This window comes from Littorina saxatilis, linkage group LG2, assembly GCF_037325665.1.
Source record: "Littorina saxatilis isolate snail1 linkage group LG2, US_GU_Lsax_2.0, whole genome shotgun sequence".
Taxonomy (NCBI): domain Eukaryota; kingdom Metazoa; phylum Mollusca; class Gastropoda; order Littorinimorpha; family Littorinidae; genus Littorina; species Littorina saxatilis.
This window is the reverse complement of record NC_090246.1, coordinates 94,129,589-94,156,437: the sequence shown is the minus strand read 5'-3', so window position 1 is coordinate 94,156,437 and position 26,849 is coordinate 94,129,589. Positions and strand designations below refer to the sequence as shown.

The window sequence follows — 26,849 nt, the reverse complement described above, 5'->3', positions numbered from 1 at the left end:
GGCGCCAATGAAGGCGTGACTGACCGGCGGGACTGAATGCATCATACGTAATTATGTGTGTCGAAACAACATAGGCCACTCAACAAATCAAGCACAGGCATATATGCATCAGTTATAGTTTATACAGTTCCTCGTATTTTTTATTTCGCCGCCGGATAGCGTTGTTCTTGTAGTCTTGGTTTCCGACGCAGTTCTGTGTTGCACTTCTCAGTCAGTTTATGTACAAGCTTACTGAGTGCATGAGAGCTCCTCATGCAGATCAAGATTGTCCGCAGTGACAGCCTAGTGTAGTAGCAGTGAGTAGTACGGTAGTAGTAGTAGTTTAGGGACTTGCGTTATCGCCTAGGACTCGCGGCCCGGCATAACTGAGGTGTCCCGCCATCATGTCACCCCGTGTTTGCATACAATTGGAGTTTTGTTTCTTTTTTCGTCAAAATCGACGAATCATTCTGGTAATTTTGTGGACGTGTTCGTCCAGAAGATTTATAAAATTGTAAGTACTTGGCGGTGCAGATTTAAACGCATCTGGGAGTGGATTCCAGAACAGTGCTACCTTGTAGCCTAACTCAGTGAACGTGTTTTTTGTCATGTTAGTTTTACAATGCCCACAACTGAAAAATATCAAAACAAAGAAAGCAGAGCACAACTATAAAATTTAAAAAAAATGAAATTTGAACTCTAAATGAAGTCTATTTTTAAGATTTCTTGCGCCTCTGTTTTTATTATCCTGAGCAAAAGTACACAGTTCTAAACTCGGGCAAATTGCGACAGACCTTGAACCGGTTTCCAAAACCGATTTAAGAAGCTGCACGCTGATTAGTTTGGCGAAACGGCCGTATCCAATGAAAAGTAGCGTATTTCGCAACTACAAGCAGGCGGAAGTGGGGAAAGACACAGTATCCGAAAGCACTCCGCAGGTTGGAACACAAGTCCGGTTCTGTAAGGATTGTTCTGCACAATTTTTCGGTTGTTCGGTTTTTTTTCTTGGTGCAGAATAGTTGTGCCAGGACGCGTATACACGTATGTACAGTGTGTTGTGGTAAGGCTTGATGTGCAACATGCATGTTTGTTTTAATGTTTTGTTTGCCTTGGTGACGATACCGTAACCCTCTCTCTCTGACTCGTCTGAATCTCTCTCTCTCTCTCTCTCTCTCTCTCTCTCTCTCTCTCTCTCTCTCTCTCTCTCTTGGCGTGTGAGGACTAATACACATGATTTTTACCATGCACGTCTTCTGCTTCTGTGTATCGAGGCAATCCCAACTACCCTCTTTGCGCACACCTTCATGTGTGCACCGGTATGACGGAGCATGCACGTACATGTATACACGGCCCTGTATACATCTATGTGTACATATGTATGTGTGTGTGCATGTTTATGTGTGTACGCGTGTGTTAGTGTTTTGTTTTTGCTTTGTGGATTACTTTTAGTTTTACAGTACTTTAGTGTAAACCACTGCATATTTTTAAACTTGTAAATTAGGGCATGGGTTTGAAAAATGTTAAAGGATAGGTCTAGCTTAGGCCAAAAAAAAAAAAATTGTCTGTTTAGGGTAACATGACCAAAAAAAGTAGGGTCGGTAGGTAGGTAAAGTTTTTTGTTTTTTTGTTTTTTTGTTTTGTTGTTGTTTGTAAATGCTATGTTGGCTGAACATTCACTTCTTATATTTGATGAATACATGTTTCAAAACTAACGTATAAATTAAGTAGAAGTGCAGTGCCTTCGGCACGACCTGGCACTGCATACCCCAAGCGAAGGAGCCATCATTGAGAGAGAGAGAGAGAGAGAGAGAGAGAGAGAGAGAGAGAGAGAGAGAGAGAGAGAGAGAGAGAGAGAGAGAGAGAGAGAGGTTCCACACCTAGAAATCTTGTCAGTTGTTGTGGTTGTTGTTGTGGCTGTTGTGTTTGTTGTTGTTGTTGTTTTGATGACAATACTGTCCTTTTTTGTGTGTAATGTTCTTGTTGTTGTTTTGTTGTTATTGTTTCATACTTGTTTACTCTCTCTCTCTCTCTCTCTCTCTCTCTCTCTCTCTCTCTCTCTCTCTCTCAGTCTCTCTCTGTTTATGATGATATCTTTCCTCGGAAAATGCAGTGCTTTGATGGTAAATGCATATGTTTGGCAGAGAGAGAGAGAGAGAGAGAGAGAGAGAGAGAGAGAGAGAGAGAGAGAGAGAGAGAGAGAGAGAGAGAGAGAGAGAGAGAGCGATTACAAGCAAATGACGAAGTCTCGTCCAACATCTCGTGCTACGAGATATGATGTACACCTAGATTACCTGATTACAAGTAAATAACGAAGTCTCGTCCAACATCTCGTGCTACCAGATTTCATGTACACCAAGATTACCTGATTACAAGCAAATGACGAAGTCTCGTCCAACATCTCGTGCTACGAGATTTGATGTACACCTAGATTACCTGATTACAAGTAAATAACGAAGTCTCGTCCAACATCTCGATATCTTCAGTAAGGGACAACGGACCTTTTCACAAATGTTCATAAAAATCGGTTGAGAAATGGAAAATAACGGTTTTTAATGGATTTTTGTTGTTGGTGGTTGTGGTGGTGGTGTCGTTGTAGTTGTTGTTGTTGTTGGTGTTGTTAGTGGTGGTGGTGGTGGTGTTGTTGTCAAGTTTTTTTGTTGTTGGTGGTGGAGGTGTTGTTGTTGTTGTTGTTGTTGTTGTTGTTGTTGTTGTTGTTGTTGTTGTTGTCGTCGTCCATCATATCAACCAACTCACCAGGATTGCAAGTAATTCACGGTGTCTCTTACAACATCTCGCAGTGCTACCAGATTTGATGTACACAAAGACTTTAGCTTGGAAATGGAATCCTCAAGTTTGACGTCATGGAAGATGTCATAACATTTTGAATTCAGCTCCTTGTGTTGAAGAGAATGATGTCATGAGTTTGACGTCATGAGTTTTGATTGTCTTCTTGACCTGGGTTTGACCTCCTTCTTTGTTATGACTTAGAAATTGGAAGCGCTTGTAACTGCCGTTGTCGATGTCGGATCAAAACGATTTATGTCTTAAAACCTTCCTGGGATCAATAACATTGCCTGTGCCAATTTTTGTTGTAGTCGAGTCAAAACTGTGAAAGTTTTAGAGGTTCTAACACACACACACACACACACACACACACACACACACACACACACACATCATATTTGGTTGAAATCAACTCTAGTGTGGGACCAACCTAGCTTCGCTCGCTTCGCTCGCTTCGCTTGGATAAAACAGAGAGAAAGGGAGAGAAAGAAACGCCAAATGTCTCTTTTTAGCATTTTTACCTCTTTTTTTTTTCTTTTTTTTTTTAAATAAAAAAAAAGTTTTTGGGTCGGCGCCAAATCGATAGGGTCGGTCGGGTTACCCTAAACAGACAATTTTTTTTTTTTTGCCTTATTAATGTATGCATTGTGCAATGTACCCATTGTCAGATTAAAAGTGATATACTAGCTAGCTTGTATGCAGTGTTCTTGTATGCAGTATGATTGTATGCAGATGTGTCTGCTTCTCGGTGTCACAGTACGTGGTACCTTTGAAGTTTGATGTGTGGCCCCTCCGATAAGATGCATGTCACCTCCCTTAAAAGGACACCTTCTGTTATCCCTTCTATTATCTCTACCAAACTATACCTGTTATGACAGGCCACCTGCAATGTAGGGACACTTTTGGATGGTCCAAAGGGTGTCCATTTATCGCAGGTTTCACTGTACTGGCCGTATAAAATTTCATCTCACACGGCATCACTGCAGAGCGCCTAGAACTGTACCCACGGAATATGCGCGAAATAAGCGTCATTGATTGATTGATTGATTGATTGTACTCAGTGTACTGTTAACCAACTTGATTTGTGACTGTTATTCTCTCCCTGCCTCATATTTTCTTTCCCTCAAACATCTGCCACATGGACATCCACATACAGTGGTACCTGCGATGAAAGGACATCCTTGGGACCATCCAAAAGTGTCCCTACATTGCAGGTGGCCTGTCATGACAGGTATACTTTGGTAGAGATAATATAAAAAGGGAGAAGAGAAGGTGTCCTTTTAAGGGAGGTGTCCTCTCATGGGAGGTCCACACATCTCAGGTACTGCTGTACATACTGTATCTGACCGAATGATTTTGTCTGTAAAAATGTGTCTTTGTGTGCAGATCTCCAACACTAAGAAGAAAGCAGCAAGATGGCAGAAGGAAAGCATGTCTGCTGTGTTGTGGCGGTGATAGTGGGCGCTTTGGTGATAATGACCATAGCTCTGCTGGCAACCTCCCTCAAGAAGCTCGCGTCAGATGAAGGTATCTTGTAACTTGTCAAACGATGTACCGTATTTGATGGACTACAAGCCGCGATTTTTTTTGGAAAAAAATCGCATTGCGGCTTATAAAAAGATGCGGCTAAAACGTTACCTAAACTTGAATAGCATTCACCTAATGGAAGTCGCCGCGGATTTTCATTTCGCTCGATTAGTGATTACCGGTACTTTATTAGCTCTCTACTCAAGACTCGGCGGTTTTCTCTTTCTTTTGCGAATCTTCGTTTGTCAACAAGTCGTCGTGACAAGATAGCTTACAGAGAAACACCGGATGTATCAGGATTTCGTTTTTTTGTGTCTCGCGATAGTTGGAGGAGCGAGAGCCGCCATGTTGTGTTTTCGTCTGCTCGAAATGTGCGCAAAAGTCGTAAATCATCCCAAAAAAGCTTATTCCGGGCGAGACTACATGTGTGTGTTGGTTACAAATTGTGTGTGTGATATTTTTCTTCAAATTTTTTCACTTTTCTTCTTTGTTTCACTTGTTTATTCTCGGAGCCGATTTCGCCAAATACCGTACTTTCGTTTGCCTGGTTGTTTTGATTGATTGACACGATCTGATTATATTTTTTTCGACGGCGGCTAATATAGTGACGCGGCCTATACGTGGCTCGTCCCAATTTTTTTTTTATATTTAGTCAAGTTTTGACTAAATATTTTAACATCGAGGGGGAATCGAAACGAGGGTCGTGGTGTATGTGCGTGTGTGCGTGTGTGCGTGCGTGTGTGTGTGTGTGTGTGCGTGTGTGTGTGTGTGTAAAGCGATTCAGACTAAACTACTGGACCGATCTTTATGAAATTTGACATGAGAGTTCCTGGGTATGAAATCCCCGAACGTTTTTTTCATTTTTTTGATAAATGTCTTTGATGACGTCATATCCGGCTTTTCGTGAAAGTTGAGGCGGCACTGTCACACCCTCATTTTTCAACCAAATTGGTTGAAATTTTGGTCAAGTAATCTTCGACGAAGCCCGGGGTTCGGTATTGCATTTCAGCTTGGTGGCTTAAAAATTAATTAATGACTTTGGTCATTAAAAATCTGAAAATTGTAAAAAAAAATAAAAATTTATAAAACGATCCAAATTTACGTTTATCTTATTCTCCATCATTTGGTGATTCCAAAAACATATAAATATGTTATATTCGGATTAAAAACAAGCTCTGAAAATTAAATATATAAAAATTATTATCAAAATTAAATTGTCCAAATCAATTTAAAAACACTTTCATCTTATTCCTTGTCGGTTCCTGATTCCAAAAACATATAGATATGATATGTTTGGATTAAAAACACGCTCAGAAAGTTAAAACAAAGAGAGGTACAGAAAAGCGTGCTATCCTTCCCAGCGCAACTACTACCCCGCTCTTCTTGTCAATTTCACTGCCTTTGCCATGAGCGGTGGACTGACGATGCTACGAGTATACGGTCTTGCTGAAAAATGGCAGCTACTTGACTAAATATTGTATTTTCGCCTTACGCGACTTGTTTTAAAGTTGGGGGTGCGGCTTATAAAACAGTGCGTCTTGTAATCCGTCAAATACGGTATATATATATTACAGTGATACCTGTGATTAGGCCATAAGGCAAAAAAAAAAATAGGTGTGGTTACGGTAACATAGCCAAAAAGAATAGGGTAGGAAGGTAGGCAATCACTTTTTTGTTAAAACTTTTTTTTCTAATGTGTACAAATTAAACCTACTTGACAGGGAAATAAGTGTGCGACGCAAGCGCTTTCGCTTTCGTTGCGTTTTCTGCACTCGTTTTCTTGGGTTTTGTGGGGTTTTTTTACAAATGTAATTGTAATAAAAAAGTTATAGGGTCGGCCCCTAAAAATAGGGTAGGTCGGGTTACCGTAACCACACCTATTTTTTTTTTAGGCCTAAATAGAATGTTGGATAAGGGAATCATATGTATATCTCTAAAAAATAAATAAAAAATATAAAAATGAGGTCGGTTGGTACATGTAATTCCCGTATGAAATTAACTTATAGAAAAACTTTTAAGAACTTATAACAAATTCTTATACCCAAATAAAGGTATAAGAGTTATCAGGATTTTAAATGCAAATGAGGTAAAACTTATAAAGGGAAAATAAAGGGATGCGCAAAACAAATTCCTTTTAAGTTTTTCATTTAGTTCATATAAGATAATAAGAATCCTTATAAGTTCGTATAAGAACTGAGCAAACATTCCTTATAAATTTTACCTCATTTGCATTTAAAATCCTGACATTTATAGATTTGGTTCTTATATGGGAACTTATCAAGGACTACTACTCCCTTTAGTAGTCCTTGGAACTTATATATATTGATTCTTATAAGATTTCTCAGGTCAACTTATGTGCAGACCTGCTAATGCCTTATCCCCAGGCCCCTCGTGTGTGCACGCAAGCACAAGCAAGACCAAGTGTGCACGGAAAAAGTCCTGTAATCCATGTCAGAGTTCAGTGGGTTACCGAAACACGAAAGTATCTAGCATGCTTCCCCCGAAAGTGTCCCGCGTATGGCTGCCTAAATGACGGGGTAAAAACCGTTGTGCACGTAAAAACACACTTGTGCAAGAAAAATCAGTGTACGTGGGAGTTTCAGCCCATAAACACAAAGAAGAAGTTACACAGTCTTGAACAGCATTTTCTTGTCACCGTTTTCCAGTGGGTATCCAGTATGACACGATACAGAAGGAGCTGGGAGAGGAAGTGTTCACAGAAGGTCTCCACACTGGTCCGCCTGGCTACGAGTTCCTCATCTTCCCCAGCGTCTACACAACACTGTCTTACTCCCGACTGTCGGTACGCTGGAACCTCCATTTAGCGCTCTCTATTTTGAGACTCCCTCAACATTTTTATCTGATTTTCTCAGACTTTCTCTTCATAGTGTCAGTTAAAAAAAAAAAATTAAATACCTTTGTTTTCTTGGATGAATGTCGAAGTGGAGGGTTGATTTTAAGATGTGCATTTTGTTAGGTCTTAAAATAAAGATGTCACTGTATTGTATCGTTAATGCTCTTTTGTTTTTAATTTTAGCATTTTGGGCACATATGTGTGTCATGAGTGAATTATTGTCTCTGTAGAAATATATGAAACACTATCCTTGGATGTGTGATTTCATCGTTCTGAGTGGGGAATTCTTGTTTTTCCTGATACAGTAAAACCTCCCCCTGACAACCTTGAAAATGTCCAGAAAAATTGGACGTAAAAAGGAGGGGAATTTGAGGGTGGAGTTTCTTCACAGGGGAGGCAACTGCTTGGCAGTTCACTCTTTCTTATTTACTGTTTTTTCCCCAGACTTTTTTGCAATTCTGATCGCTTTGTTGCTTAGTTCTTTCTATAACTTTAACTCTATTTTCTAGTGTCAAAAGTGTCCATGTTTGTGTGTGTGTTTTTTTAGCCGCAATGGTAAAGTCACCTCTGAACGATTTAAAATGAAGTTGAACCAAGACGGAGCGATTTAACAGACAGCAGGTTACTAAGGGTCATGTCAGACGCACAGCACAAAACAGTGTTTTCTTTCAAAACAAACACAAAACAGCGTGTTTCCCATGTGACATCCCCCAAAACGCATTTCAGAAATCAGTTTCATGTTTTGGGTTTTAGAGCATGCTGGACGGGTCAAGCTGACACTGACCGATATTTCTGTGAAAGCACGCAGCACGCCTCATCTGTGCGTTTCGCATATGACATCCCTGCTTTAAAAACATGTGTTTCCCCGACGTTTTGAGATGGAGTTTGTGTCGAAAACATTGTTTTGTGTTGTGCGTCTGTCTTCACCTTAACTCAAGTCAAGAGAAGTGTTCTAAATGTATTCAGGATTATTCGTTCACGCAGTTGGTGAGCACATAATCACAGAATATGTACACAAACAAACATGCCAAAAAGAATGCAAGCAGAGCAGCATCGATGCTGTCATTAATGAGATGCTTTTCAAACTGCGCCTACCCACTCACTCCCACTCTCTTTCTCCCTCCACCCCTACTCCTAGGGCGGTCCTTCAATTGTGAAAGCAAAAGATGAGATGGGGAGAGCCACAGGCCACTAGATATGCATGCAATACTGACTATTACACCTGCCTCATGATGGTCTGTTGGACCGATCCGTGACAAATGAGGGGTGTGCTGGGTAATTGCGAACTTTGAAACTCCTGGGTAAAAAGATCAAAGTCGTTACTGACACTTTGTTGGTAGGTCGGGTGTCTCAATAAGGAGGGTGCCATTTGGAGGTTTAAGTTACAGTGTGAAAGGCGTCCGTACCCAGAAATTTGGTCATCAAACAGAGGGTGTCATTTGGAGGTTTAAGTTACAGTGTGAAAGGCGTCCGTACCCAGAAATTTGGTCATCAAACAGAGGGTGTCATTTGGAGGTTTAAGTTACAGTGTGAAAGGCGTCCGTACCCAGAAATTTGGTCATCAAACAGAGGGTGTCATTTGGAGGTTTAAGTTACAGTGTGAAAGGCGTCCGTACCCAGAAATTTGGTCATCAAACAGAGAGTGTCATTTGGAGGTTTAAGTTACAGTGTGAAAGGCGTCCGTACCCAGAAATTTGGTCATCAAACAAAGGTGTCATTTGGAGGTTTAAGTTACAGTGTGAAAGGCATCCGTACCCAGACATTTGGTCATCAAACAGAGGGTGCCATTTGGAGGTTTTAGTTACAGTGTGAAAGGCGCCCGTACCCAGAAATTTGGTCATCAAACAGAGGGTGTCATTTGGAGGTTTAAGTTACAGTGTGAAAGGCATCCGTACCCAGAAATTTGGTCATCAAACAGAGGGTGTCATTTGGAGGTTTAAGTTACAGTGTGAAAGGCGTCCGTACCCAGACATTTGGTCATCAAACAGAGGGTGTCATTTGGAGGTTTAAGTTACAGTGTGAAAGGCGTCCGTACCCAGACATTTGGTCATCAAACAGAGGGTGCCATTTGGAGGTTTAAGTTACAGTGTGAAAGGCGTCCGTACCCAGAAATTTGGTCATCAAACAGAGGGTGTCATTTGGAGGTTTAAGTTACAGTGTGAAAGGCGTCCGTACCCAGAAATTTGGTCATCAAACAGAGGGTGTCATTTGGAGGTTTAAGTTACAGTGTGAAAGGCGTCCGTACCCAGAAATTTGGTCATCAAACAGAGGGTGTCATTTGGAGGTTTAAGTTACAGTGTGAAAGGCGTCCGTACCCAGAAATTTGGTCATCAAACAGAGGGTGTCATTTGGAGGTTTAAGTTACAGTGTGAAAGGCGTCCGTACCCAGAAATTTGGTCATCAAACAGAGGGTGCCATTTTAAGGAAGGGTACCATCATTGTGGGAGGTTCCAGAGTAGCTGATTTCCGCTCTTCTGGTTTTTGTTTGTCTGTGTACATTTTAACCTTCACCGGGCTTCGTGTTTGATACCCCGATTATGGCATCCTGGGTCCTACAGGACCCATATTTTTCAAAGAAGGATAAAACTGTTTATACTGATTCGGATGATGTGGGTACCACAGGACCCATACTTTTTAAAGAAGGTTGCACATAGTTATTTGCTTTGGCGATGTAATTCTTTTGTTTCCGTGAGTACTGATCATCGTGACACATTGACAAAATGGCATCAGCAAGCAAGGCAAACCTCGAGGAAGCTTTCAGAAATGTTGGGTAAGCCATTTTAAATCCTTTGTTGTCTAAACTTCGTTGGTACTAGAAAATGAACGGCACTGTAATAAAGTACTTTCAACAAGTCAGAACATGATCTCTTTGTGTACTTGGAACTATTTATTCATTTGGGTGTGATAATGAGATTCCCACGTGCTTCAGTTATTTAGCTGAGCTCGAAAAAAAAAATATCAACGTGCTGCGCGTACTGTCTTGTGTTTTATAGACTACTTTGTAGATGTACAGTGATGATCAGTGATGCATGGTGAATACAACGTCCTAGTGAGTTAACACCATTTTCACCCTAATGTTAGTTCTGATTTCACTAATATTTTACATCCTTTGTGTCTGTAGCGCGGACGTGCCAAAGGGGATGGTGCATATCCTGCACCACGTGGGTTCCACCAGGCAGGATGTGTACAGGTCAATGTGGAGCAGCCTCATAGTAAGTTAGTTTTACTGTTTTCATTTATACAAAGTGTACTGTTTGTTGATGGCACAGAAGTGTTTATTTATTCGATATCTGGCCTTCTAATTGGAGACAAAGAATGTGTGCAAAAACGTAGATTATCATGTGGTCATTTTGATATTCACACTGTATACCAAATAAGTTCTCATTGCAATGATACTTGATATGTTGCACACACACACACACACACACACACACACACGCACACACCAGAGAGAGAGAGAAAGAGAGAGAGAGAGTGAGTTTTCTAACTCGTAACTGAAATTACTGTGATTTTTTTTATACAGTACGTTGGGAAACTGTCGACGTCTGGAAAGAGGACACTGGTGTATCCCACCCGCGTCGCTGGGGCCGATTCGCCCGGCCCCTCGTCCATGGGTTCTACTGCTTCGGCAAAGGGATTTCCGGCCACAGGATTTCTTTCGAGGGATCGTGGCACTTTCAAATCGTTACCATCGACTTCCGGTTCGCATCCTACGGGAGTTCCGGTCGTAGGTGGTAACGGCAATCCGTTTCCTGCCTACGCTTCCGCTCAGGCGGTTGCGGACGGTGGGGGACAGGATGGGTCAGCTTTCAGAGCTTGCCCTTAAGCAGGGTCAGAAGAAAGGCGGTTCCACGCAGTCTTCGTCTTTTCGTGGGTCTGGGCAAAAGACGCGGTCGCATAGGGGTGGCAGCCGTTCTCGTCCCTATAATAAGAAGCCTTCCTTCGGGAAGAAGGGGTCAGGTGGTAAACCTAACCCCCAATGAAGGCTCCCCGATCCAACCACTCCTCTAGCCCCTACCCCTTTGGTAGCGGGCGGCCTCTCAAGGGCCGTTCCAGCTTGGTTGTCTCTCGCGAGCAGCCCTTGGGTTATGGGAGTGGTTCGATCGGGGTTCCGGTTGCTCTGGTTAGAGGACAAGGCTCCTTTAACCAGAACAACACCCAGTTTCAGGTTTCCCGCCGATCCGGAGGCATGTGCCGTCATTCAGGCGGAGGTGCTGCTGCTTTTGCAGAAGCATGCGATAGAGGAGGTCATCGATCGTCGATCCCCGGGGTTTTACGGGAGACTGTTTGTCGTCCCGAAAGCGTCAGGGGGTTGGCGACCGGTGTTGGATCTGTCTCCCTTGAACGGCTTTCTCCGGAAGGTTCCGTTCAAGATGGAGACTCCAGCGTCTGTCAGGGAGGCCCTTCGTCCGTTGGACTGGGTCACTTCCATCGACCTGACAGACGCATACTTCCATATTCTGATGCACAGGTCAGATCGAAAGTGGCTGCGGTTCCTGTGGGACGACAGGGTGTTCCAGTTCAGGGCGCTGCCGTTCGGGCTCTCGTTAGCGCCTTGGATCTTCACCATGATAGTGCGCCAGCTTTGCGCTTTAGTGCGGCAGCAAGGGATTCGTCTCAGAGTTTATCTGGACGACTGGTTGGTCCTGAATCAGCTAGAGTCCCTGTGCGATCAGCACACCCGGATAGTCTTGCAGACTGCGAGAGACTTATGTTTCTCCGTGAACCAAGGGAAGTCCGACTTGGTTCCCTCTCAGCAGTTTACGTATCTGGGCATGGTGTTCGACACCCGAGCTTGGACTGTTTGTCCCGCCCAGCGGAGGATAGACAAGCTACAGGATCTGGTCAGGTCCCTGTCGAGCCTCCGCCACGCGCCAGTCAGGGTATTGGCTTCACTCCAGGGCCAGATGGAGTCGATGTCTACCCTGATTCCGCTGGGCAGAGTTCACAAACGCCCGTTTCAGGCGTTTCTGAACTCTGCCTGGGATCCAGCCTCTCAAGGTTGGAATTTGTCTCTTCCCCTTCAGGGATGGTTCCTGGAGTCAACGAGGCAGTGGTTGGATTCGGCCTGGCTGACTCAGGGCGTTCCGATTTCACTGCCCCTTCCGGAGTTGCATCTCTTTACCGATGCTTCTCTTCAGGGTTGGGGAGCTCATCTGGAGGGGAACACAGCTTCCGGTCTTTGGGACCAGGCTCAGAAGTTATTGCACATCAACATTCTGGAATTGGAAGCAGTGTGCCTCGGGCTTCTGGAGTTTGTCGCCTCTCTGCGAGGCAAGCAGGTGTTGATCCACATGGACAACACCACTGTGGCCGCGTACCTGAACAAGCAGGGGGGCACGCGCTCGCTAGTTCTGTCCAACAGAGCATGCGAGATTCTCACTTGGGCGTTCCATCAGGGGATAGTGATCTCAGCGAAGTACCTTCCGGGGTGCCTGAACATCTTGGCAGATTCGCTCAGTCGCTCATCGCAGGTACTGCACTCGGAGTGGACTATCGCGCACCAGGTACTGCGGCGTCTTTGGACGCAGGTGGACAAACCCCTCTTGGATCTGTTCGCCACCCGGTTCTCTCGGCGTCTCCCAGTCTTCGTGTCTCCGGTACCGGACCCGGAGGCTTGGGCGGTCAACGTCATGGGAATATCCCTTTATCACTGCTGCGCTTAAAAAGTGTGGGTCCTGTGTTACCCACATCATCCGAATCGGTATAAACACCTCCATCCCTCTTTGAAACGTATGGGTCCTGTGGGACCCAGGAAACCAGAATCGGGTATATCAAACGACGTCATTGCTGATTGTTTTCTAATTTGACCGATTGACTTAAAATTTGGGTCATAGGAAGCCATGCAGGTGGCCGAGGAATACACCAAATTTCATTAAAAAATTCGTATTAGCACTGGAGTTATGGTCATTTTTATGTGCCTCTGGGTCCTGTAGGACCCAGGAAGCCCGGTGAAGGTTAAAGTCATCTACAGTGGAGCCTCCTTTTTAAGACCTTGTTTTCTGACTTTCGGTTCATAACCTCTGTAAAATTACCCCCAATTTAAGACTCCCTCCTTTTTAAGACCTTGTTTTCTCAGACTTTCTGTTCATAACCTCTGTAAAATTACCCCCATTTTAAGACTCCCTCCTTTTTAAGACCTTGTTTTCTCAGACTTTCTGTTCATAACCTCTGTAAAATTACCCCCATTTTAATACTCCCTCCTTTTTAAGACCTTGTTTTCTCAGACTTTCTGTTCATAACCTCTGTAAAATTACCCCCATTTTAAGACTCCCTCCTTTTTAAGACCTTGTTTTCTCAGACTTTCTGTTCATAACCTCTGTAAAATTACCCCCATTTTAATACTCCCTCCTTTTTAAGACCTTGTTTTCTCAGACTTTCTGTTCATAACCTCTGTAAAATTACCCCCATTTTAAGACTCCCTCCTTTTTAAGACCCGATTTTCTCAAATTTTGGGAGATCTTAAAAGTATGTTCCACTGTATTTGGGTCTTTTACCAAACTCTTCTGTGAATCTGACTTTGTGTAATCTATTGTGCTGTTTATTGTTATTGTTTTTCTTTCTAGTGTCTGAACAGCGATGGAGTGCCTATCCGCATCAGCGTTTCCTTCCAGTTCAAGGCCATGCTAAAAGAGATGAAGGCGATTATCTTGGACTTCAAAGATTTTGATGGCTATAAGGATGTGCTCAGATACTCAGGTGAGCATTCTGTGTTGTAGAATTGAACCTGTCAGTAACGAGCGCCCAATGGAGCTACCAAAACCGGTCGTCAGAGACATGTCATCACTATGGAAAGGTGGCACAAATCGTAAATGACTCGATGCTTTTTAAGTTGCTATGTTTATAACCTCTGTGAGCCTATAGCACAAATGTTGGTCAGAGAAGCAGGAATTCGCAATGTTGTTGTGTTGCAATACATTTTGTAGGCCATTAGAAATTACTTGTGAATGAATGTGTTTAATGAGAAATTAACGATTTACACAGCTCAGCTTCCCTTTGAACTGTCCGCATTTAATTTTCTTACGATTTTAGTGAACCATATGGATATTTGACGGATCAGGACCGATTGTAGGTGACCCACTAATTGTTATAGCGGTCAGGCATGGACCCTTTTTGTTTATCACGCTAAAAGTAAACAAGACAAACTTAAATTTTGAAATAGAAATATCAGCATGACTTATTGTAAGGAATGACAATTTTCATATTTTCAAATAATGCACTCTGGAAATACAGAAAAGCCATTTTTTTCGGTGAGTGCTTCGCAGAACGACAAGGCACCACCCACCCTCTGGGCATACTATGCCGACATAATCACTTGAAAATGTCATGATCAAAATTCTGAAGAATCAAGTGATATCAGGCATGGGAATTGTCCGCCGAAAGGCAAATTTCCCCGGAATTGTTTTTTTGTTCCGCCCAAAAAGCAAAAGTGTCCGCCGAAAAAATAAATGGGGGAGGTAAAAATGGTTCTGAAAACTGAATTTAATGGCAAACTTCGAGCTCAGACGACACCAAATTGCACAATTTAGGTTCTTTGGAGAACATTTTTCCGGGGGGCCATGCCCCCGGGAAACCCCCTAGTGAGGCTAGGCGCATCGCGCCGTATTGAAATTACTTGCACATTTTCAGCCTTTTTTACTTTTTTCAATTCCCATGCCTGGATATGCGTCACTTCATTTACATCAAATGTATGGTTACGTCATTTCTTAACTGTCTGGCGTTAATTCTCAGTCTGTAGCTCTCACTTGGACAAGAAAAAGTATAGCAACAGAAATGCATGTTCAACATGGTGTATTGCGCATAAATTTCAGCTGTTAATATTCATGATGTCAGGTGCGTAATTGGCTGATCCAGGTCACAAGAATGCTGTGACTGACAGGTATAATCAGATCGGAACATCCAAGTCGCCATTGCAGCTGTTATCTAAGTTGTATGGCTCCGAATTGTGTCACTCAATTTATGTCAAGTATATATTTTTACGTCATTTCCTTTCTGTCTGGCATTGATTCTTAATCTGTCGCTCTCTTATGGACGAGAAAAATCAAAGCAACTGAAACACATGTTCCCCAAAATGTGAAATTGCTTCATTCCTGCTTCTCTGACGAACATTTGTGCTGCAGGCTCACAGAGGTTATCAACATAGAAACTGAAAAAGCATTGAGTTATTTACGATGTGTGCCACCTTTCCATGTGCCAAGCTCTGCAACCTCATGAGCACTATTGTAGAGCAAGCATGGAGGCACAGTATGCGTTGCTCATGCAGGCAGTGTTGTCTTGCACAGTATGCGTTGCTCATGCAGGCAGTGTTGTCTTGCACAGTATGCGTTGCTCATGCAGGCAGTGTTGTCTTGCACAGTATGCGTTGCTCATGCAGGCAGTGTTGTCTTGCACAGTATGCGTTGCTCATGCAGGCAGTGTTGTCTTGCAGGGGAGGCGGTGATCCACGAGGCGTGCAGCAAGTTCAACACCTCGCAGTTCCAGGCGGAGAGAGGCAACTTCCAGACCATGCTGTCCCAGATCCTCAGGGAACGCTACACCAACATGAAAGCTGACGTCACTGATCTGCAGGTCAGATGCTGGGACTTCTTCTTTCTTTTGTGGCAGATTTGATTAAGACCGGGGGCTGCCCGGGGAGAGTGTGCAGAATGTTTCTCTGTCTCTTTGATGTTGTTAGTGGCCTCGCGTTGTGTTTTGTATGTATGTGAGAATATTTTTTGTTTCCCCCTCTTTTCCCCGATGCAATCAGTGTCTTCCTTTCAAATAATGTGGCCCACACCGTGGTTGAACATTTCACAGAATCTGTATTTCATTACAAGCGTTCCGGTTATTCTCACGCAATTATCACGCCCCTTCTGGTTACTATGGTGACAACTTTCTTCGATTGTGTGCCGAACGCTCCGTTTTGGACTTGGCTGATGTTGAGTCGGGGAATATTGTTAACAACATCAAAGATTTTTTGTTCATAAGCCCTGTAAAATGTACCCCCATTTTCAGACTCCCTCCTTATTGAGACCTGATTTTCTCAGGGTTTTTTTTGGTCTTAAAAGGGGGGTTCCACGGTACGGTACTAAGGTCCTCCTCAGGACAGGATTTTTCTGTGATACCTTCCCCGTAAGGTGACTTTTCTTTGAACGCCTCTTCCCCCTGCCCACGAGGAGTCTTGTGGTCCCAAATGGCTTTCTGTGAAGGTTTTATTTTCCTCTTTTACTCTGCTAGAGATATTTATCATCTGGGAAGAAAGTCGCTGCTGACTTTTTTTTAGCTGTTTCTTTCACAACTGTGATATTGTAGTGTATTTATTTTTTTTATATCAATCACACATGAGAATCTTCAGACTTTTGGCTGAAGTCAGACTTTTGTGTGAGCTCCAAAACATAATTTCAGAGCTGTTTGTGTGCTCCATCCATGGTATTAGTGTACTATTGTGGAACCACAGATCATTTTCAGACTTTTTTTTATCAATCCTTGTTCCCATGTCTGATCTATTTAAGAGTACATGGGTGTCTGTGTTTGTCAGCTGAGTGGAGTAAGAAAGATATTTTGTGTTCCAGGTGAACAACATCGAGAGGCCGAATGATTATGAGGCGGCCATTCGTAGCAAGGAGCGGGCCAGGGAAGACATTCAGGTATGTGGAGTAAAAAACGCAATGTGTGTGTACAGTGGAACCCCCTATTTAAGACCCCCCAATTTAAGACTCCCTCCTTTTTCAGACCTTGTTTTCTCAGACCATCTGTTCATACCCTCTTTCAAATTACCCCCATTTTTAGACTCCCTACGGTTTAAGACCCAATTTTCTCAGAGTTTTGGGGGTCTTAAAAGGGGGTTCCACTGTATGAGATAAAAATGTAAAGCTCAAATGAGCAAATTTCATCATATCTGGGATGGTCAGTATACATTTCTTTAATTTATGAATTAAAACTTGTTAACTGTTAGCTAGTTGAAGCTGTGATCAAATTTTGATTGTTGTTTGTATAGCAGCAGTTACCCCCCATATCCCAACAAGAGACTCACCATTAATGAAACTTTTCAGTGTGTGGTCTTGGCTGTCAGATCATCATCACCGTGGTAAAAAGCTCATCTCCATAGAAACAGTGGTGGCATTAATGAAAAATGTACAGTACTTTACCACTTTGCATGTGAAATACCTAAACAGAAATGGCCAACCTGTCAGTTTATTGATGGCTCTGGACATTTTTCATATCAGATTAAAGGTACATCATATTTCTACGTTACTACACTGCAAACTTTGACTGGTTGCTATGACCTAGGTACCTACGTGTGTTTAATGCATTCTTCTCGTCATTCAAATGAGAGCAGTTAACAAAATACCAATCAGATAGTATACATGTGCTAGGATTCTTCTGTCATCATGTCTGATTCTGTTTCAAGTGATTGAATACATTCTTATTTCAGTTTCTGAACTTTAAACTGGGAATTGTCATGGAAACTCCTTTCTGTAGTTTCAAACCCCTTTGAAGACCTAAAAAATCTAAGAGAATCAGGTCTTAAAAAGGAGGGAGTCTTAAAATGGGGGTAAATTTACAGAGATTATGAACAGAAAGTCTGACAAATCAAGGTCTTAAAAAGGAGGGAGTCTTAAAATGGGGGTAATTTTACAGAGGTTATGAACAGAAAGTGAGAGAAAACAAGGTCTTAAAAAGGAGGGAGTCTTAAAATTGGGGTAATTTTACAGAGGTTATGAACAGAAAGTCTGACAAATCAAGGTCTTAAAAAGGAGGGAGTCTTAAAATGGGGGTAATTTTACAGAGGTTATGAACAGAAAGTCTGAGAAAACAAGGTCTTAAAAAGGAGGGAGTCTTAAAATGGGGGTAATTTTACAGAGGTTATGAACAGAAAGTCTGACAAATCAAGGTCTTAAAAAGGAGGGAGTCTTAAAATGGGGGTAATTTTACAGAGGTTATGAACAGAAAGTCTGACAAATTAAGGTCTTAAAAAGGAGGGAGTCTTAAAATAGGGGTAATTTTACAGAGGTTATGAACAGAAAGTCTGAGAAAACAAGGTCTTACAAAGGAGGGAGTCTTAAAATGGGGGTAATTTTACAGAGGTTATGAACAGAAAGTCTGAGAAAACAGGGTCTTAAAAAGGAGGGAGTCTTAAATTGGGGGGTCTTAAAAGGGGGGTTCCACTGTAGAACATTTGAAGAGACATTTAAAAGAGCAATACACTCGCACACAAAAACGAATGCACAATAACAAGAAAAAGAAGAGCACACACACTCACAAAACGAAGAAGAGCATTTAATAGATTAGTCTTGCTTGTTTTCTGAGTTACGACTTTTTTGACATCAGGTTGCAAAGAATGAACGTCCTCGTCTGATCACAGAAGCAAACACCACGCGACGAAATGCGGAGTCTGAGGCTCAGATTATCCTCAACAAGGCAAATTCAGATGCCAGGATTATGCAAAACAAGTAAGCGCTTTTTTTTTAACTCTTTTATGGCACAGTCTTCCCTGTGTGAACGATTTGTGTCATAATATCAGATCTGCCCATGGTTTTACCAAAATCTCAGGCACAGGTGTTCCTGTGTAAAAGATATGTGTCACCATCTCAGATCTGCCCAGGGTTTTACCAAAATCTCAGGCAGAGTTGTTTCCCCTCCCTTGTATCATCAGAGCTGTCAGAAAAACAAACTGGCTCTTTCTGGCTGACCAGGGAAGGCATAGACACTATTCTCTGTGAGAGGAACAATCAATTAAGTTGGTTGCTGTTCATTTGGCATCCATGTTGGTCTGTGTTTCTTGAAAAATCAAAAAACCAAATTGAGTGGTAACGTTCCAAAATTCAGAATAGAAAAAAACGATAATTTGTAGGTTATTGAAACGTTTGTTTATTAACAAAATGTATTGGTAAATGTAAAGTTTTGTTTTGTCAATAATAACCTACAATTCTTACTTTTTGATTCTGACTGCTTATTGAAATTTGCTTCAAGAAGGCCTTGAGGTGTAAACTCGTCTTTGTGTGTTTCTTCACAGTGCTGAGAGAGAAGCGTCTTCGATCGTCGCACAGTACGATCGAGAAGCAGAGGCCTATGAGAGTATCGTCAGTGCAGCGGGTCTCGGTTTCACACCTGAAGGGTTCATCTCTTACCTGGGCGTGCGAGTGATCGCCTCTGCCAAGAACCCTGTGTACATCGGCCTGCAGAGCCCCGCCAAAACCACCTACACCACCAACTAAGATAATGTGTCTTAATCTGATGAATTGATAGCTGTAGAACTAAGTAATTAGTGTCATTTTCAGTGCATGGGTGGGATTCTTCCGGTATATGCCGGAAATTCGGATTCGTAATGTCTGTGGTGACGTTGTTTTGTTTGTTTATTATACAAATCCTTCAGACCTAAAATTCTTCAGGATTCATGACATTGTTCAGTCCCACCCATGTCAGTGTGTCTGGTAATACATTTAAAGACCAGGAATTAACCCCCTGGCCCCTCTCCTGATACTTTCAGATTTTAGTATCTGTCAAATTCATCTTTTTCTCAGATTATTGGAAGCCTTAAAAGAAAGGTACCGCTTTATCAGCATTAGGACTTCCTCCTGTAAGTCTGATTTGGGGACAGTATTTGTAGGGGTAAAGAGATATTTATACTTGTAGCTGTTACATTTTGATCTCAGATGACATTTTTTAAAGGAAAAAACACTTAAAGTTATGCACACTGCGGTATTTTCACCCAAAAGCAAGGTTGGTTTGAGGGTACCATCTTTCTACAGGCTGCGATGTGGTAATAAGAATTATTCTTCACTCCAGTCATTTGCTCTGAGAATGCATGTATAGTCAACCACAGTTAGTCAACCACAGTACATGATTGCCTCGCTTGTGTCTTCTCCCCAAGTGTCTTTCTTTTTTTTTAATTAATATTTGTTTGTCTGTGCTTTTAAAAGACCACTGGGTCCAAATATAAGTGACTGTAACGTATTGTTTTGTCAATAAAAAACGTTCCAACAACTCACCTTTCTTGTTTTTTTATACACTGTACACGATGCATATTCAACCGCAGTGTTTAGTGCAAGACATGTTATCGCCCAGGAGATTAATAAGGAAATGCATTACACAGTGTGAATGTTTTTATATAGGAACAGTATTGCATAGCAGCTGCAGTTTAATGGGATTTTTTATGTTGCCCATATTGAATACTGACACCATGATATTAAGCCATGTGATGCGAAACAACAGAACAAAGGTACTTGTAAACTTGGTCCATATGCTACAAACCGTTCTGTACTTTATTCAACGCCCTTTATTTATAGGCTGTGTCAGCCTAGAAAGGCTATTTCACCTTGTAGTTTTCTCGTGTTTGTGGCAGGGGTTTTTTTCGGGTTTTTTTTCTATTGATTTTTTTTTTTTTATTGGGATAAAATCTGATTGACTTTTTGCATAAAACCCTCCATGTTTTGTGAAGAGAGAAACCTCTTACTCATTGGCACCTATAGAATTGTATTTCCTTTGTTCATTACTTTGCTGTGTTCTCCTCTTGCGCACGGTGTCTTCTCAATGGGGTTTAAGACGATGTATTTTTAATTTCAAGGTCTAACTGTGCCCTTGTTTTTAGTTTCATGATGTATGCCTTTATGTTTTGTACATACATACATGTATATTTGATTTTTAAAGTGTGTGGGATATTTGCTTGTTTTAACTGCTGTGTAAAACGCAAAGGGAAATCCAAGGGGAATCGGAACAAACCATTCGAATTGATCTGGTGATTTTTACTTGCATCAAAATAGCAACCATAGAAGGTGCTTCTCACATTTTTGTTATAACATGGTTTTAATTCAACAATACAGTATAACAAGGTACACAGAGTACTTTCTAAAGATATAAGTACGAAGAAATCATGTGTATTTGGCACCGAATTGTACTGAAATGATCAAATCAAAAGTAATGAGTTATCGCAAGTCTTGCTGACTTTGTTTTTCAACTTAACTTCTCAGTTGTGTTTTTCACTTTTTTCTTGAAGGATAAATTGGTGCTGTAAAAGTGTGTGTTTTCTCATGGCCTATTCAATAGATTACTTGTGTAAATAATTTTACGCATGCAGTGTAACTTGTGTAGTCTTTTTTTGTAAATGTTTTTTATGTTTTACATTCGACTGAAGATAGTGCAAACTGATAATTTGTAAAAGTAACTAGTTAGAAGGGCAGAGAACTGTAAACCCTTCGGGGCATGTTTTGTTTTCCTCATTTCAATGTTGAACCTATATTATCTTAATTGTTTCAGAATATCATTCCAGATATCTAGAGCGGTTAAAACCTGGTTGAATCTACATGTAATGTTTGTGTTTAAGGATAATCGATTTTTTCTCTTATAGCATGTTTCAGTTCGAACACAATTTGTTGTTAGAATATGGGAACAATATATATGCACACATTTATTCCTCAGCTCAGGGAAAATATCTTTTTGTGGTGTTTACATTCAAAGATGCTTTCACAAATGTTCTAACCTCTAAACCGTCATAATACATGTATCATCACACCCATAATAGTACATTGTGTACTTGTGGAAATAACTGATCGAATGACATGCTTGGGCTTTCTCTATTTTGTCCAGTCTCTCGGCTGTTACAAAACATATCACCAAACTATTCTTTATTTTTACAGTGGACATGGTTTGGTCAACAAGATTTATATTTTAGAATTGAGTTCCGAATTGGATTGTTTTATCTAATCAGGGTTCAAAATTGTAAGTTTGTTTTTATATATACTGTTTGTTTTTTGTTTTGTTTTCAATTTTACAGTACTTTCAATTTTTGCTTCCTTTTTAAAAAAACAACTTTTTACTGCTCAACATTTTGACAATCATGACATGGTTTGACTCTAATTACGTAATGAAGTAAACCTTCCAGCTCAATTGAACATTACATTAAAATAGTATACTTTCCTTTCCTGATGATTGTCAAGACATCAGTGGTTATATATATTATAAATGAGAAAAATGGGTACATTGAATGTATTCCACAGCAATTTGCGCCAACATTTCATTGAACATTCTGTCTATTATTCAGCACTATTTTGTTGTTGGGATTTGGTAGCTGATGTGGTACCTGTACATATTTAAGTCTGTACCTTTGTAAAGGAATGGTAAATGTGCATTGGAATTTTATGAATTATGGTTATTATTAATAAGATGAGTATTGGCATTATGATTTGTACTCTAAGTTGCATGCTTTCCTTATAGTGTTGTGTCTTTTTACTGTGTACCTCCATAAATCAGCACGGACCATGCTGTGCATGGAAAAAATGTGTTGGAAATGCATTTTTCTTTTTTCTTTTTTTTTTCTTTTTTTTTTTTACACAAGGGGCTGTTGTCAATTGTACTGGAAACTTGCATTCTCCCAGTATGGTAATATATTGTACTATGTTGCAAGCCCCTGGAGCAAATTTTTGATTAGTGCTTTTGTGAACAAGAAACAATTGACAAGTGGCTCTATCCCATCCCCCCCCTCCCTCTGTCGCGATATAACCTTCGTGGTTGAAAACGACGTTAACACCAAATAAAGAAAGAAAGAAACCCAGTCTTTTTTATGTCTTTCTTTTACTTGTAACTCATAAATCAGTGCTGTGCACTCAAGGGCAGGGTAAATCTATTGTAAAGCAGTCTTAAAACATCTCCGATTGTTGTTTTTATTAAGCCTTGAAACCTTTTTCAGGGATTATAACGCTTATTTTGTTAAACACAACCTCTACTACGATTTATGGTCACAGCTTGAGTCAAGCTTAAGTTTATCACCTTTACATCTATGGCAGTTTGTATTTTATGATGAAATACCTTTTACTGGTTGAGGCATCCTCAGGCCTGACTAGTGTATATCTGTGATCCCTTTTCCTAGCGTACAATAAATGTATTGAAGCATGCGAGACTTGTGTGTGTGTGTGTGCGTGTGTTTGTGTGCGTGTGTGTGTATGGGAGAGAGAGAGATGAACTGAACTGAACTTTATTTAACCAAGATGAAGATTTGAGGCTGGGCCTTTTCTCACAAGCTGTCCTTGAGAGAAACATACATGCACAATTTATCAAAGAAGAAAAAAATGTTGATGATGATGATGGATGAAGAGGATGATTATATACATGTGTAGTCATTAACAACATCAAAGAAATCAATTGCATGATACGAAACTCATTCCGCTAATGGACAATCTCTCACGGAAACATAGGTAATCGAGCAGATCTAAATGTCAAATCATGAAGTGTTCATGAACACTTTTGTTTTAATGTTGAATGATTTCGAGTGCTTGAAGGATGATTGCAGAGAGAGAGAAAGAGCTCCATTATCCTTAGCGGATTATGACTTTATTCAGTTATTCTGCAGAAAAGACAAATGCTGGAGAAAAACCGTTCTTTTCTGCAGCGTTTCTGCATAATGTCATCTTTCGCCGAAGCAGCTTTTTTTTCTGCAGCAAAACATTTTACTGCAGTAAAATTGAAATCAAGAATGCTGCAGTAAAATGGTGCTGTTGTTTTACTGCAGAAAACCTGTTTACATTTTTTCTGCAGCATTTTGTACTGGCTCTTGGCGGATTATGACATTATTCAGTTATTCTGGAGAAAAACCGAAAAGCTGGAGAAAAACTGTCTTTTCTGCATAATGTCATCTTTCACCGAAGCAACGTTTTTTACTGCAGTTTTTCTGAAGCATAATGTTTACTTGGTTTTCTACAGCATTATTGCGATTAACTTTTTCTTCAGAATAGTCTGTGACAGTTTTTCTGGAGAAAAACGAACGACCTTGTAAAGTACCGTTTGTATTCGTCGCCCCCTGGGATAGTATAATAGTTTGTTCCGCAGTGTACCAATAAACAACTATTGGTAATTTTGGATTAGTTCATCTCTCGACAGAGGGGGGCTCGCGTGCTCGAACATTGTAATGAGCCAGTACAAAATGCTGTAGAAAAAGTGTAAACAGGTTTTCTGCAGTAAAACAACAGCACCGTTTTACTGCAGCATTCTTGATTTCAATTTTACTGCAGTAAAATGTTTTGCTCCAGAAAAACCCGTTGCTTCGGCGAAAGATGACATTATGCAGAAATGCTGCAGAAAAGACAGTTTTTCTCCAGCATTTCTGTTTTTCTGCAGAATAACTGAATAATGCCAAAATGCTGAAGAAAAAGTGCAAACAGTTTTTCTCCAGTAAAACAACATCACCGTTTTACTGCAGCGTTCTTGATTTTAATTTTACTGCAGTAAAACTGTTTTACTGCAGAAAAAAAGGTTGCTCTCGCAAAAGATGACATTATGCAGAAATGCTGCAGAAACAGTTTTTCTCCAGCATTTCTGTTTTTTCTGCAGAATAACTGAATACTATAATAATAATAATAAAGTGTATTTATATTGCGCCTATCCCTTACAAAAAACAAAAATATTTGGCTCTAAGCGCATTACAACATGTGAAGGACTTGGTACAATCAAGTCTGACAAGTACAACAGCACAATATACAGTCGGTCTCTTAGGTAAAAGCAGCTTCGACAGTTAAACACTTCTACTAAAAGATCCTCTAACAATTTACAAACATAGTTAAAGAACATCGAGTTAATAGGAATTAAAAAAAAAAGGTTCTTATAATAAAACTATCTAGCGAACGACGAAGAAGAAGAAGAATAAAACTATCAATGTCAATGTATAACAAGTCATTCAACGTAAATGGCCAAAGAACAACAATAAAACAATGGTGATAAAACAGTTATACTCAATGGCTAATAACGAGGCAGAGTTAAATAGTATCGACACAAGATTAAAACAAAACATATTTCTGGAGACGAATTAACAACAATAAAGCAATGGTGATAAAACAGTTTTACTCAATGGCTAATAGCGAGGCAGAATTAAATAGTATCGACACAAGATTTAAACTAAACATATTCCTGGAGACGCATTTAATAATTATACATGTATCAAATAATCAATGTACAAAATACAGCCCTCGCAAGCAACCCGCCCCCAGCCGGCCCACAGCGCGCTACGATGGCAAGCGACCCCTCTCCTATAAAGTCATAATCCGCTAAGGATACTCCATGTACTCTTCAGACAGCGTTTGGTTTGTGTTACTGTGTACTTTGGATTGCTTTTTTTAAATTTTTTTTATTTAGACCGATGTTTTTATACACTGTAGAAAGCAGTCTATTTTTATTCTTTTCCCCAGCCGACCTCAATATCTTTTATCATGTCACTGGTGTTATCATTATGTCTGTGACCTGTCCTTGAAACTCTCTGCGTCTGTGCAACAACTGCACACGCACTGCAGTCTTGCTGCACTGCATTAAACTGTAACGTTTTACGGTCTCATTGTAAAACAGAATTTGTATTGTTCAGTCTCCTAATATACATTTCGTTGCTGTGAACACGTGATCCTGTAATAAACTCAAGGCCAGGGTGTCAGTAGGATTTATTTTTCCTCGGCAAATTTGTCGACGTGGCCACTGATTATCATTAAAAGTTAATAATAATAAAACATTCTTCGTTCACCGCCAGATAACAGTCTCATGGCGCTTTACAAAACATTGAACATTAAAATTCAACATTTTACATATAAAAACTTTCCTCGTAAAAAATGAAATACGTACAAGCATTATTAGCTTACATTTCATAAACAACAACAACATACATAAGATAATCTAGAAGATTTAAAAATAAGAAAAGAAACAAAAAACCAACATAAGATAAGTAATAGACACATTATTACACCTAAAAAGTCTTGACATATAAAACAGAACTAACATAAAAGCATACAGATCTAAAAACAGAACAAAGATGTTACACAGTTTATACACAGTTTCGGGAAATTGCCCAACTTGAAATGGCTATTTTGTTTGTTTGTTTGTTTGTTTGCTTAACACCTAGTCCACCACGAAGGATGATATCAAGGCGGTGCTGCTTTGACATTTAACGTGCGCCACGCACAAGACAGAAGTCGCAGCACAGGCTTCATGTCTCACCCAGTCACATTATTCTGACACCGGACCAACCAGTCCTAGCACTAACCCCATAATGCCAGACGCCAGGCGGAGCAGCCACTAGATTGCCAATTTTAAAGTCTTAGGTATGACCCGGCCGGGGTTCGAACCCGCGACCTCCCGCTCACTGGGAGGATTGAAATGGCTATGAAACGTGTCTGAAGTTTAAAATATGTCTTGGCGCCCCCTTTCCCCCAAAGTGAAACGAGTTCCACAAATTGACAGCAGTGGTTCGAAAAAAACATTACAACCAACAACAACAAAAACTGCTGACGCTGAACAACACTATCCTTAGCGGATTATGACTTTATTCAGTTATTCTGCAGAAAACAGAAATGCTGGAGAAAAACTGTTTGTTTCTGCAGCATTTCTGCATAATGTCATCTTTCGCAAGAGCAACGTTTTTTTCTGCAGTAAAACAGTTTTACTGCAGTAAAATTGAAATCAAGACACACACATACAACACACACTGATACACACCGTGCACACAAACACACACACACACACACACACACACACACACACACACACACACACACACACACACACACAAAATACGTAAGAGAAAAGATCGAGCGATGTAGATAAATTAAGAGCTATATTTTGTCATGCAGATTGCGGACACCTCGCTTGGAAAAAACACCTTTTATTGTCACTTTTATTATTATTTCTTCTAAAACGTGCCTGTCAAGATACCCCGCGTACAATGTTCCATCACTCATGGCTGGTCCAAATGGTATTC

General features: G+C 40.7%; 2 protein-coding genes across 5 annotated transcripts; both read left to right on the top strand.

Moving 5' to 3' along the window:
- Positions 1-861: 861 nt before the first annotated feature.
- Positions 862-23,013, top strand: LOC138960223 (prohibitin-2-like). 4 transcript variants are annotated; one of them, XM_070332012.1, is made up of 8 exons: positions 862-939; positions 4,150-4,290; positions 6,957-7,093; positions 13,711-13,843; positions 15,573-15,712; positions 16,696-16,770; positions 18,455-18,576; positions 19,140-23,013. In XM_070332012.1, exons 2-8 carry the CDS (start codon positions 4,179-4,181, stop codon positions 19,339-19,341), a joined length of 921 nt encoding a protein of 306 aa, XP_070188113.1. In that variant the 5' UTR covers positions 862-939; positions 4,150-4,178; the 3' UTR covers positions 19,342-23,013. The 4 variants fall into 4 exon arrangements, with proteins under 4 accessions (XP_070188113.1, XP_070188112.1, XP_070188111.1 ...); XM_070332011.1 differs by having other exon boundaries at positions 881-1,020; XM_070332010.1 differs by having other exon boundaries at positions 881-1,039.
- LOC138960448 (uncharacterized) lies at positions 9,636-10,970 on the top strand. The gene is made up of 3 exons (XM_070332359.1): positions 9,636-9,914; positions 10,266-10,356; positions 10,668-10,970. Exons 1-3 carry the CDS (start codon positions 9,865-9,867, stop codon positions 10,968-10,970), a joined length of 444 nt encoding a protein of 147 aa, XP_070188460.1. The 5' UTR covers positions 9,636-9,864.
- Positions 23,014-26,849: the final 3,836 nt, after the last annotated feature.